The sequence below is a fragment of the Lepus europaeus genome, chromosome 10 (assembly GCF_033115175.1).
Source record: "Lepus europaeus isolate LE1 chromosome 10, mLepTim1.pri, whole genome shotgun sequence".
Lineage (NCBI taxonomy): Eukaryota > Metazoa > Chordata > Mammalia > Lagomorpha > Leporidae > Lepus > Lepus europaeus.
The window spans coordinates 91,557,293-91,570,653 of record NC_084836.1 but is presented as its reverse complement, the minus strand read 5'-3'; the positions used below and the strand labels follow the sequence as shown (position 1 = coordinate 91,570,653).

The following is a 13,361-nucleotide window of genomic DNA, read 5'->3' as shown; positions in this document are numbered from 1 at the left end:
GAGCAATGGAGGCTACTGTTAATGGGTGCAGAGTTCCGGTCTTGCAAGATGAAAAGAGTTCTGGAGACAGATGGTGGTGATGGTTGCCTGATAATCTGAATATACTGAACGCCCCTGAACTGTTCACTGAAATGTGGTTAGTGTGGTCATATTTATGTCAGGTGCAATTAAAATAATTTTGCTGTAATTAAAATAAAGAAATTAAATGGCAAATAAAACAAGTAAAAATACATCCTATAAGAACTCAGTCATCGTCTCTGCCTCTGCAAGAATTAAATTCCTTGATATGTTAAACCTTGACTCTGTACTGCTGTCCAATAGAAGCTTCTGTTACGACAGGAATGTTCTTTATCCACACCATCATCTCCATGTTCGCTCTGAGCACCGGGAATGTGCCTAGTGCACTTGAGACTCTGAATTTCGTAGTTATTTAATTAATATTTGTTTTTCAACTTTATTATCTTTTTGTGATGACATTTAATTTACATGACAGTCAAGTGTATTATCAAATGGCTCTACTAAATAAAGTATTCCAGCAAATAAAAAGTTAAAAGACCAGAGTCAAAACAGGAACTTGGCAAGGGCTATAAACAATAATAAGATGAAAAGATGTTCAGCTTTATTCATATAAAGTAAAATTTTAAAAGTCACAACATCATTAAAATTATAGTAGTATATAATTCCTCTCAAATTACGTGGCAAAGATTTAAAATCAATTTAAATTTAGATAGCCATCTGTGGCAAGTGATAACCATGCTGGGCAGTGCAGGTAGAATTCACATCTGTTACCTCTTGTTCCAAAATACTCCCTCCTCAACACTGAGTCATCAACCTGAGCAGTTGGGCTGTAAACCTGAGAAAGTGAAGAATCTGTTTAGGTAGGGGCCACGGTTCTGTTCAGCCCACATTATCAATTTGCAACAAAGTATTTTGTCAAAGGTGTGGTTCATTTATGGCATTCATTGGCATAGGTTATTGAAGCCAAGAGCAGAGTTGGCCTTCCTCCATGGGCTATCCTTTTCAAGTAAAATGGCCTTTTAGAGACCCAAATTCCTTTACTGCCATGCACAGCCTTCCCTCACTTTTCCTTGTAAATCCACGGAGTTATGGCATGAATTACAACTGAGATCCAAGTCCTTATACAGAAATAATGTGAGCACATCGCTGTTGGCGCAGGATACACTAGCAATCAAGGATTGCTTTCCTTTTTAAGGTTTTGTTGGAAAACACAGACAGGTAAGAATTGTGACAAATTCTTTGATTGAAGGAATGCCACAGTAAAACTGACAAACCCCTATGCATCCATCTTCTAACACTGGAATAGCTAAATGCAATACTATGCATGGTATAATGTTGCTTAGAAATAACTATGATTGCCAGCAACTGCAAAAGTGCTTATATTTAAACAGGCTGCAAATAGAAAGCTTAACACGTCAATCAGTGGGCAGCATTCCTTTGTGGCAACCCAGTGTTTAATAGCACTAAGGATGCCTCATTTATCTTCATGGAAAGAATGAAAGCTGTTTATTAAAGAGTAAAATATGAGCATGCAAAATGTAGATGGCTGTGCAGCAGGAAGGGGATAAAAGAAGAGTTTACGTTTTTATGACACAAAATGGATACAGGCTATCTAATAAAAACCACCATATTTGGCTGCAACATATTTGCTTACCAAGAACATTTTCTCTTCTCTTTCAGCAATGGGTGGAAGGCCTGAGATCAATCATACACAATTTCAGGGCCAACAATGTCAGTCCGATGACATGCCTCAAGAAACAGTGAGTTTTGTTTGTATCACCCTTTGTTCTTGGCAAGTATCAAGCAAATGCTCAGATTAGGATATAAAGGCTATGGAAATGGTAAGGCCAAGTCCTGCCTCCCTTTCCTTCTGTGCTCCTGACCTTGGAAAAAGAGTTGATGAACACCCCCCTGTCCTCTTCCTACCATCTGGCAAGGCATGCATGATGACCTCACAGCCTGAAACCTGCATGGGAGGATGGTTAATAGCCAAAAGCTGCTAGAACCTTGGTCACTCAGTATCCCCTGGGTGTGGACATTGCCTTTAGTGTGCCAATCTGAACCTACTGATAGATGACTCTGCATGCCTGGGGCTATAGCTGGGGTTAGCTTTAACCTCCACTGAATGGGACAGTGTGGCTAAGAGAAATACTTGCAAAAGCACCCATTGCAGGGATGAAAGCAGGATGTCCTGGCTCTGGATACAGTTCCTCCTCTGTAGCACACAATCAGTAATCCAAAGGTGATTCTGAATTTGTGTTGAAAATCCAGTTAAGCAGATATTCAATCAAGGATCCAAAGGGGCTTGCTGCATTCAGAAAAGAAATTTAGAAAATAGACCCTACCCCAGCCATTGTATCTGAAATCCAGAGGGATACTATGTTGCTAGATTTTAACCTTTCCCTGGTTAACCTTTCAAGGCAATGATAATTACCCAAGCAGAAATCCTAGCCCAAGTGAAACATCAGCCTATTTGAAAAGCAGAGTTCCATGAAGATGTGGAGCTTTCTGCCTTCCCAAGACCATTGGAAGGCAGTTGTCAGTCAAAGGGAGCTACTTAGAGAGATTTCAGGGATAAGCCTGCATCTCTCTGAACCAGGCCCCAGCACTAAGAGTGTGATTTGTTGCCTCTGTTTGGCAGTGGGCCAAGAAGTCCTTTAGGCAATGCATTCCTTACAACTCGGTCACTTTGGCAGGTTCTTAAGAGATTGGGTGCTTAAGAGATCCAGCCTCCCCAGTGCCACTTAATTGCTGTGTGACCCTCCACAAATCCTTGGCCTTGTGTTCCCCTGTTCTCATCTGTGAATCAAAGTACAATGCCATGAAATTGGAAAGCACCAGTGTCTGTTTCCCAGTGATTCCTCATCCAATGTTAGTTATTTTAATTTTTATAGTATCTTTCCAATTTCCTTTCAGCCTTGGTGGAGGGAAGTTGTTTTTCGTCTTCTAAATTCATATATGTTGTGTAGCTGCTTCTGCTTCTCCCCTGCAGTTGCTGTGGTCTGCAGAGAATCCCAATGAATATTTTAATGGGTTGATTCTAGACAGTGACAATTCCAAAGACTCACCTTTAGAAGGCTCGGTTATACCTGAGTGACCCAAATATCTCTATTGGACATCAGGTTTCATGGTGTCCTTCCCAGAGCCATTCATGGAACTGAGGTTTACCCAGCCACCAGCTTCTCAAGACGAAGGCTCAGACCTGCCCACTTCTCCAGAGCATTGCCCACTGATTCAGTGGAGCCTCCATGCCTGCAGGATTCTAATTCTCCCTCCACCTAGGGGGAAGCCCACACTCAATAATGTACTGAAATGGAGTACAAAAGCTGGTCTCCATGCTACCATGGCTGGTATCATCACAGGAGATCTGACTAAAGCTCCAACTGAGACCACAGCACTGCTTAGCTGCTTTCTCTGCCCATTTACATCCCTCTTTCCCTTTGTCCCCAAAACATTCCCTAAAGAAGTCGCTTGTCCTTCTAAGAAACTTAAGACTGAACTTCACTTCATTTTTCATTACTTCAACAAAACACTGAAGACAAGCTATTTATGAAGATAGAAAGTTTCCTTTGGATTGTGGTTTTGGAAGTTCACAGTCCAAGACTATATAGCTACATTAATTCAGTCATCTAGTGAGGCCAGAGGATGGCAAGGACAGAACATCTCTCAAGAAAGGATCCCATAACGAGCCAAGAAACAGAGAGAGAGAGAGAGAGTGCAATTGGCTCAACTCAAGTTTTCATAACCAACCCTATCTCAATGCCTTTCTTTGTTAAAGCCCCAGTGACCTAAGGCCTTCTCACTAGGCCCCACCTCCTAGACATTATAATTGGATCAAGATTCCATCTTCTCAATACCATCAACCCATGACTTTGAACTCTAATCATTTGTATGAGATAGAGAACCATATCCTGTTCAAACTGTAACGTTTGCCAAATCATCATGTTTTGCAGATTGTTAGAATATTGTTCACTGGAAATAGTGAGAATGGGGGTCATTATATAGGCATAATTCAAGTTCCAAAGTACTGATAAATGTTCTGGACCCTTATGTGTCCTGAAAGCATGGGAAAAGCAAGTGGCTACTCTTCATCCATATGGATTGTGGCCTTTTGTCAATGAAAATGAAAGGAGATGCCTTTTTGATCTGTATTTGGCAGTACTGGATGGTGGGTGTGGAGAGTCCTCATGCATCCTCAAGACAAGGCTGGCTGGCATCAATGTGCAGTTGCACTTCCCATCTCCTTATCAAAGTACAATACTCAAGGGAAAAACCCCTCAAAAATGTGTGCTCACAGGGGCTGGCATCGTGGCGTAGCATGTAAAGCCACTGTCCACAATGCCGGCATCCCATGTGGGCACTGGTTCATGTCCCAGCTGCTCCGCTGTCAATCCAGCTCCCTGCTAATGACATGGAAAAAGCAGCTGAGGTGTCCCAGGTGTTTGGGTCCCTGCCATCCATATGAGAGACCTGGAAGAAGCTCCTGGCTCCTGGCTTCTGCCTGGCCCAGCCTTGACTGTTGTGGCTGCCTGGGGAGTGAACCAGCGGATAGAAGATCTCTGTTTTTCTCTCCCTCTTTCTGTGTAACTCTGACTTTCAAATAAATTAATAAATAAATCCTAAAAAAAGGTGTTTTGCTCAGCATAAGCATTCCTTTTACTAACTTATAGAGGATTGCCAGACCAAATGGAGTACACTTGGTTAAATCTGAATTTCAGGTAAGTAGAAAAAAGGAAATATTTTCATATAAATATGCCTTATGCAATGTTTGGAACAAATTTACAGTAAAAAATCATTTGTTTATCTGAAATTCAAATTAACAGGGTTCTCCATTTTTATTTGCAAAATTTGACAGCCATAAATTCATGTCATACTCTATAGTTGTCTCTAACTTTCAGAATAAATGTTCTTTGTTTCAATAAACATTCTTTTGAAATCCTTAACTGGATTGAAGCTGTTCTTCTGAAGAAACACTAAAACAATGTTTGTCTGTATTTTCCAGCTGGATGAAATTGGCTTTCATGACCAACACAACTGGAAAAATTCCAGTGAGGAGGTAAGTCAGTCACTCCCATTCTCTCACCATGCCTGAGTCCACCTCCATGGTCCCAAATAAAGGACAGAGCCCTCTTCGTGTGTTTCTGTGTTAATTCCCTTCCAGACATGAGCAGAAGCTTAGTTTGAATCACTTTGTCAAGTAGTGTGCCTAGTTTATAAAATTTTAACTCAATTTTAGCAAAGTAGAGGACATCTAAAAATGTAGGATTATTCCATTAATCTTCAAATAAGTGGGCCTTTATGATTTAGACTTCATTTACCTCTGGACCCTGAGCAGCCATTAACTGAATTGTGTACCCAGCATGGTAGAGTCTGCATTGTCTGCCTCTGGATGGGGCATTCTGCTTCTTGGATATGCTTTTCCTCTGGGATGAAGGGTGGGTGGGGCTCTGTCCTAGTTCAAGGTGCTATAACTAAGTGCCAGAGACTGGGTGGCTTACAAGCAGACACATGTGTCTCTCATGGTTCTGGCTGGAAGTCTGAGGCTAGAGTAATAGCACAATCAGGCTCTGTGGATGGCCAGTGACCTTCTGAATAACTGCCTGCTGCCTTCTGGTTATTTTCTCACATGGCAGAAGGAGAGACAGGGAGCTCTCCTCCCCTTTATAAGGGCACTAATCTCATTCAGGAGACTTCCCATGCCTATGACTCAATCACCTTCCAAAGGCCCCCGCCTCCTAGTATCATCACATTAGGGGTTGGAAGAATTTGGAGGGGACACAGACATCCTATCTGTAGTAGGATTATCCCAATTGCTTCTTGCTGAATGCTCTGTATGTAGGTTGTAACTGATACCACACAGCTGCTGCTTCCTCCCTCACCCTGTCCAAAGTAACCATGACAAAGAGAGAAGAAAAAAGGCTGGAGGACTTGAGTAGAGTCAGTAATGAGGACATGAACCGGATATGTGCTTGACTCATGTCCTTAAATACGGTGCTGACATGGTTCTGCCTCTGGGGACTCACCATGTGTACCTCTGCCCTCTGCTCTGCTTCCCTCTTCCTTTCAGGTGTTAGGCTTTTTTTTTTTTTTAAGATTTATTTATTTTATTTAAAAGAGCTACAGAAAGAGGAGAGACAGAGGCAATGGGAGAGAGAGAGAGAGAGAGAGAGAGAGAGAGAAAGAGAAAGATCTTCCATCTGTTGGTTCACTCTCCAAATGGCTGCAATGGCCTGGGCTTTGCTAGGCCAAAGCCAGGAGTCAAGAGCTTCATCCAGGTCTGTCACGGGTGCAGGGGCCCAAGGATCTGGGCCATCTTCTGCTACCTTCCCAAGCGCATTAGCAGGAAGCTGGAAGTGGGGCAGCTGGGACTCAAACTGGTGCCCATATGCCTTGCCAGCACTGCAGGCAGTGACTGTACCTGCTATGTCACAGCACCAGCCCCTAGGTGTTAGGCTTTACTAATGGTCCGTGTGTACACTTGAAAGCTCTTACAGCATAGCACTGAGAATTCTTTTCTCTCCAGGATCTTTTTGGTTAATGTTTGTGTAAGAATTTGTGAAAGTTCTAGAAGTTAGATGGATCTCAGAACGTCTGCTGTACACTTGAAATCAAAAGAATGGTTGTATTCACAAACTATTAGCCCATGATCTGAATCAAGTACGAGCTCCCTAGACAACAACTTACCTTTGTGGGTTTCTTTAGACTCGGGTTCATATTAACATCTTCCCTGGACACCATTTTAGCAAGGAAGCAAACCAACAAGCCACAGCAAACAAAACCCAGAATCAGTGGGTAGAATCCTTAAAACTGGTCCATGGTTCACAGAGGAGGAGCGCAGGTCTCCAAGTGTGTGACTTTGGGGAAGATACAGTTGCAGAGTGGTGTGCTGGTCACTCATGGCCGCTTCTAGAACTTCTCTGCCTCCCTGCCACCCAGCTTCCCCACTGCACCCCTAAGAAAGCGTCTGCACTCTCTCTTGACATTACCATGTTCACACTTAACAGAATTGTGTTACATGTCATCATCTTTCTTAATTTTCTATGTTGTTACAGTGGTCATGAAACCAAGTGTCTGTGTGCTGTAACTGAAATATTTATGAGAAAATAAAAAGTGTAGCGATCAGGGAGAAGACCTCATGTTGTATTCTTTTTATTTAACCTTTCATTGTGAGCTTACTGTGTCACTGACCTCATGTATTGGTTGTGGTCTTTACAAATCTATCTGTAGAATTCTTTGTATTAGATAACTTGCTAACAAGATAATTTTGCATTAACTTGAGAAGTTAAGAAGAAAGTTGTTAGCACCTTTGACTGATGGTTATTGGCAAAGACACTTTACATTGATCCTTATTTTATTCTAAACCCATTGCTCCATTGAGTAATACCAGGACAATTATTCTAATGTATTGTACCCCAACATACTACAGCTATTGAACACACACACATGCACACACACACAGAGTCTATATACATACCTGAGGGATCTTAAAAAAGTTATTGGAAAATGAGTATTATGAAAAAACCATTAATAAATTTCTTTTGCACCAACATAAACTTATCTTTAATTCCATTTTCAGTGAACTTTTGGATTGCTCTCAGGAATATATGCATGCATATATTTTATTTTTACCTAAAATCAATGCTGAAGTAATAAGTCCAAACTTTAAAGAGCAAGACAGCAGTGAAGGACAGGAATTTAATTATATTTTAATCTGTCTTGACATGGCTTGCTTGCCTGTTTTTCCTTTCAAGATAAGGTTCAGGGAATGGACAAAGTGGAAACACATTCATTGTGATTAAAGCAAATGTAATAGACAGTTTCATTTGTGTGTATTCCTACCCCCTCAAGCCATTGTTACTCAGATTTCCAAGTCTTTGCTGGCATTATTGCTCTTTATGTAGCATGCTCACATACAAAAGTAGGACTGCCTTATGTGTAGAAATAGCCCAGATGTTTTGGCACCTTCCTTAGCTCTCTTTGACATGAACACTTTGGTGCTTGCCAGAATTAACAGGTGTTTGACATAAGACATCTGTGATCTGAGCAGTTTGTTAGAGTTGATGGAGTATTGCTACCAAGCCAAGGAAAGTGGCTGAGTCTACTTCTAGATGAGCTGCCAAGATTAGGTGGAAATTGTTCTGAAGGTTTTAATGGATATGAAGAGTAAACACTTTTAAAATGTCATTTCATTGCAATCCTGCTGGAGTTTTAGGAATGGAAACTGTTAATATAGTGTGCATAACATTAAAAGGAATCTGGCTTCCTAGTTATTATGCAACTTGGGAATGGCCCCTGCTCCCTAGCATTAAACCAGAATTTAATATCCAGGAAATTGTGGGATGACAGAAGATAAAGTTTCACTCCTTGTCCACGTCTTGTCTTTTCTGTCTATAGACTGATCTTAGGCAGTCTGCCTTTTCCCTCCAGTTTGCAGACTCACACTCAGTTTTATCTTCTCCCTCAGACCAAAGCTTGAGAAATAACTCTTTTTCTCTTGCTGCCTCCCACTCCTTGTGACCAGAATGGGAACCAGTGGCCAAAGACTTGGGAAAAAGGTAGAAGACAAGGTTGTTTGCCATGGCTAAAGGAGATCCTCAAGGAGACACCTGTCTTAAAGAATACAGATAGATTCTGGTATGGTAAAGGCAGCGCAGCTCCTATGTAATCCTCTGAAGGTCCAGCAGCCTACAAGGAGGCTCTAATTCTGCAGGTGCATTAATGCTTTTCCTTGTGTTCTAGAGCCCCCGTGACTGTTTCAGATGATAGTGTTAAACCGTTGCATAGATTGCAGATTCTGTGTGGGCAAGCAAACATATAGGGCTCCCTTAGTTCCTAGGATTGTTATCTTAATCATCTGTCAAATCCTTTGGAATCTAGAATTTAAGGAGGACCCAATAGGATTGGATGCAACTCAAGGGGCATTTGTTTTTATGGGATTTCTTTTGAGGAAAGTGTGGCAATTTGTTGATACAACAAAAACTCAGTGAGCACCTAGTAACAATGAAGTACTAAGCTGAACTCTGTGTGCACAAGGCAATATATAAAGAGTCCAATAAAACACTTGCCTATATAAATACTCTAAAAATAGGCTGTGTTCCCAGGAAATGCCCCCATGATGTTGTCTGAAACATCCTGGACCTGAGAGAAGTGTGTTTCTCTTAGGATTCTGGTTAAATTACTCTATGAGCCTTCCTTGCTCCCATCTTCTGTCCTGGGTTCAATCTCTTTTAGAATGAGGTAGACAAATCTGTGGTAAGATTGCCCAGCCAGTGCACCCTCATGAATAGGTGGGTCTCCTCCACACCCCAGACATTCTTATTCTACTTCCTACTTCTTGGCACCTGATCAAAAGAGTCCATTCTCATACACTCTTCTGCTGCCTTACCATCCTGGTTCTGTTTCACTAGAAAGGCTCGGGCTCCATACCTGCTACAGTTATGACCATCAGTCAGTTTTTATCTTGTCTTATCACACTGGTCCAAACCTAACAGAGGCTCAGCTCAGCTGGGCTACCCTTTGAGATTGCTATGCATAGATTGTCCTCCGATTACCGATGCCAGATACTCCGGAGTATCTACAGTTCATATGTTAACAATACTCTTTTGAAAAAAGGCTCAATGGCTGCTTCCTCCTAAATTAAAAGGTCAGATAAATTGGATCTCACTCAATTCAGTGTATAAAAATTGCATGAATTCTTGAGGTGTGAAAATGTGGACTCCCTCTATCCTAGAAATCTGTTGACTAGTTTTTTTTTTTAATATCACACATGTGTTATATCTGTAAGTTAAATAGAGTCCACACACTTCTTTATAATTTAATACAACTGTCTCAGGCACTTTTAGAAGTGTACTCCTTAAAGTAGTCTTGGGCCCCATAAGAAACAAGAAAGCTTTGATGAACACAGTAATTCATTTACCTAAAGCTATAGCTTCCCAGTCTATTTTAGGAAGTCCTACTCTGCTCTTGAAGTGGTGCTTTCTTCCACTTGACAAGATTGACCGTCTGTCAGCACTTTTATTTGGAGGTTGTCTTCCACTTAACAGGAATGGCAAAATAAATGATAAGTTTGAGCATGAGATGCTGTTAAAAACTCCTCTGATGCTCATAGGAAAAGCATTCCAAAGTTAAGCTTCATGGATAAAAATAAACTCTTATCTTCACATTAAAGCTGGACTATTTTTTTTTGAAAGGCAGAGTTACAGAGAGGCAGAGGGAGAGGGGGAGGGGAGAGAGAGAAAAAGAGAGAGAGAGAGAAAGAGGAAGAAAGGTCTTCCATCCACTGGTTCACTTCCCAAATGGCCACAATTGCCGGAGATGGGTCGATCCGAAGCAGGAGCCAGGAGCTGCTTCTAGGTCTCCCGCGTGGGTGCAGGGGCCCAAGGGCACCGACCAACTTCTGCTTTCCCAGGCTATAGCAGAGAGCTGGATCGGAAGTGGAGTGGCTGGGACTTGAACCGGCAACAATATGGGATGCCAGCACTGCAGGGAGCAACTTTATCCACTAAGCCACAGCACTGGCCTCAAAGCTCAACTTCTGAGTTCAGATAATCACAGTAGAAAGTCACCTGAGTGTCCTGTTAGGAAGTGTATAAAGGCTTAGACACTTAGAGCCAAGTACTGACTACTCCCCTTGAAAGCTTCTATTCTGAGTGTTACCAGTGCATATATAATGGAGGCAGGAGTCTCTCTACCAGGATACGTGCTCAGTGGGATGTTAACCATTTGACTAGCCTAAATGCTCACTGTGGTCATTGAACAGCCAAACATACATGTGTCAGGGTAGTGCTAATATTCTGTTGACACATTGCATAATTGCTCCCCTGTCTCCTCCCTGACCTGTCACTTTCAACATAAAGTCCCTAATACCTGAGGCAGCTGGCATTTCAGAGTGGCTCAAGGGCTCTAGGCTTAAAAACAAAAACAAAATGTAAGATAATGTGTCTCAACTGTAATAAGTGTGAAAACCAGGACTGAGGCAATCAGAGGCTGGGCTCAGTGCTAAGGGGCCTCCTATGGCTCCCTAGTGCCCTAGATTGTCAACATGAGGTTGTTTTATTCTAGAGCTACTGACAGTCACATCTGCCATACTCCTTTTTCCTATGAAAATAATTTGGTAGGATCAAAATGTATCATTGCTTGTCCAGTGGTTTCTACCTCTTGGCGCCCCCTGTGTTCACTGGCACCTCAAGGGGATTGCTTGTCTTACACTCAGGCTCCATCAGTTGTAGAGCTAGCTTTGGAGACTGGGACCCTGTTGGACGAGCCACTGTGAGGAATGAAAAACACCTGCAAATGAAATGCAAATTTGTTTTCAGTTTTCTTTTCTCTTAGTCCTGCATCCCTGGTATTACTGGCATCTTGTGTTAGAGAAAAGAGAATGAACACTAATATGAATTTTTTTTTCTTTCTTTTCTTCCCTAGTATTACTAGAACATTTGCATCGGGAAAAACAGAAAAGGTCATCTTCCAAGCACTCAAGGAGTTAGGTCTTCCCAGTGGAAAGGTATTCATTAGCAATGTATTTCTAAAACCACATTGCTTATTAGATCTTCCTATGTAATAAGTAAATTATTTATATTAAACTGATCTCAGATGAAGCATTAAGTTAAGTAACATAGAGTAAAGTAAATTTTCTTTCATTTTTTATTCCTCTCTTTCTCCCTCTCTCCCTTCTTTCTATTTTCTGAGCATTTTAACCTAAATGTTCTAAAATTTAAATAATTTATTTCAAAATGGTTTTTGCCAGCTTTATTAAGAAAAAGAAACATTATTTTTTACAATTTCTTTAAGCATTTATTTGTTATTTATTTATTTTAAAGGCAGTATGACAAAGAGACAGGAGATACAGAGAGAGAGAGAGAGAGAGAGAGAGAGAGAGAGAGATATTCTTCCATCATTTGAGTCCCTCCTCAAATACCCACAACAAATAGGGCTGGGCCAGGCTGAATCCAGGAGCCAGGAATTCCATCCAGGTCTCCCACAGGGGTTGCAGGGACCCAAATATTTGGGCCATCATCTGCTGCTTTCCCAGGCACAATAGCAGGAAGCTGGATCAGAAGTGGCATTGTTGGGACTCAAACTTTGGCACACTGATATGGACGTGGGCATCCCAAGTGACTGCTTAACATGCTGTGCCACAATGCCCATCCCTGTCCTGACTTCTGTCAGCAAGAATTGGAGATGGACGCCCTGGGATTCCAAGTGGCCATCACTTTGGTTCTTTACCCTGTAGATTCTCACTTTCCTAGGAGAAAGGAGGCTCTGTGATTTATGACACTCTTTTTATTCTTTGCAGAATGATGAGATTGAGCCTGCAGCATTTACTTACGAAAAGTTCTATGAACTGACACAAAAGATTTGTCCTCGGACGGATATAGAAGATCTTTTTAAAAAAATGTAAGTCCCTTTAAGAGACAGTGTCATGTACATTATCCTAGTCCATGTAGATTTTTAGAAATTTTTTGATAGAATATTTTAATACAATATGTTGGAAGTGTCTAGGAATATTTAGTTAGGGTTATGTTTTCACCCCTTAGTTTTATAAGTATAAAATGTGAGTTTCTGAGAAACTTTGACATAAATTAATTGCAGCACCTGGAACTCCCCTTCTCCCCACCCTCCCTGGCATTGGCTTTACTAACTACCTACAATTTTAACCTGCTCCTTTAGGTATTAACCCATTATGTGAACTAACTAGATTCAGTTTGGAATGTTATTATGTTGTTGAAAAGTTCGTTCATTCCAACTATTTAAAGTGGATGACTTACATGTTGTTTTTGAAATGATATCGTTGGATAATGCTAAAGAACTGCAGACGTTTTCTGTGACCTAGAGGGATTAATTTCTTGCCTTTCCTTTATTGCTGTTGTGTTCCCCCAACCCCCTTCCAGTCTCTGGCCATTTTAAGAATCTACACTACTTCAGGTTAGAAAATAAGTTTAGAATTATCATCAACAAATGTCAACATGTAAATCGTACCTACTGTAGCATCATATACAAAAACTTACTTTTTCTAATAAATTTCTTTTCAGCAATGGAGACAAAACTGATTATTTAACGGTAGACCAATTAGTGAGCTTTCTAAATGAAGTAAGCTTTTTCATACATTAACTCCATAAAGTCTGTGTGCAGTGGCTTGCTTCCCTCATTGTCCTCATTGCATGCCTGCATCCTACTCCTTATCCGCTTTGCTTCTGACCTGCTGAGCTTTCCCTTATGGCTTTACCAGGTGCAAAAATCAGCTGCTGCCCTGTGTGTTCATGTGCTTCCCACCTGTTGGCTTTGCACACCGCTTTTTGTTGGTTTCTCGCTGTAACATGTAGCTCTGGTTCTGTGTGTTATGT

General features: G+C 41.3%; 1 protein-coding gene across 1 annotated transcript in view; it reads left to right on the top strand.

Moving 5' to 3' along the window:
- Positions 1-13,361, top strand: part of PLCB4 (phospholipase C beta 4) — a 270,710-nt gene that overhangs the window by 149,522 nt on the left and 107,827 nt on the right. Inside the window, exons 6-10 of the mRNA XM_062202283.1 lie at positions 1,699-1,778; positions 5,021-5,074; positions 11,440-11,521; positions 12,314-12,414; positions 13,050-13,107. Of these exons, the coding sequence (XP_062058267.1) occupies positions 1,699-1,778; positions 5,021-5,074; positions 11,440-11,521; positions 12,314-12,414; positions 13,050-13,107 (375 nt within the window). The remainder of the gene's footprint in view (positions 1-1,698; positions 1,779-5,020; positions 5,075-11,439; positions 11,522-12,313; positions 12,415-13,049; positions 13,108-13,361) is intronic.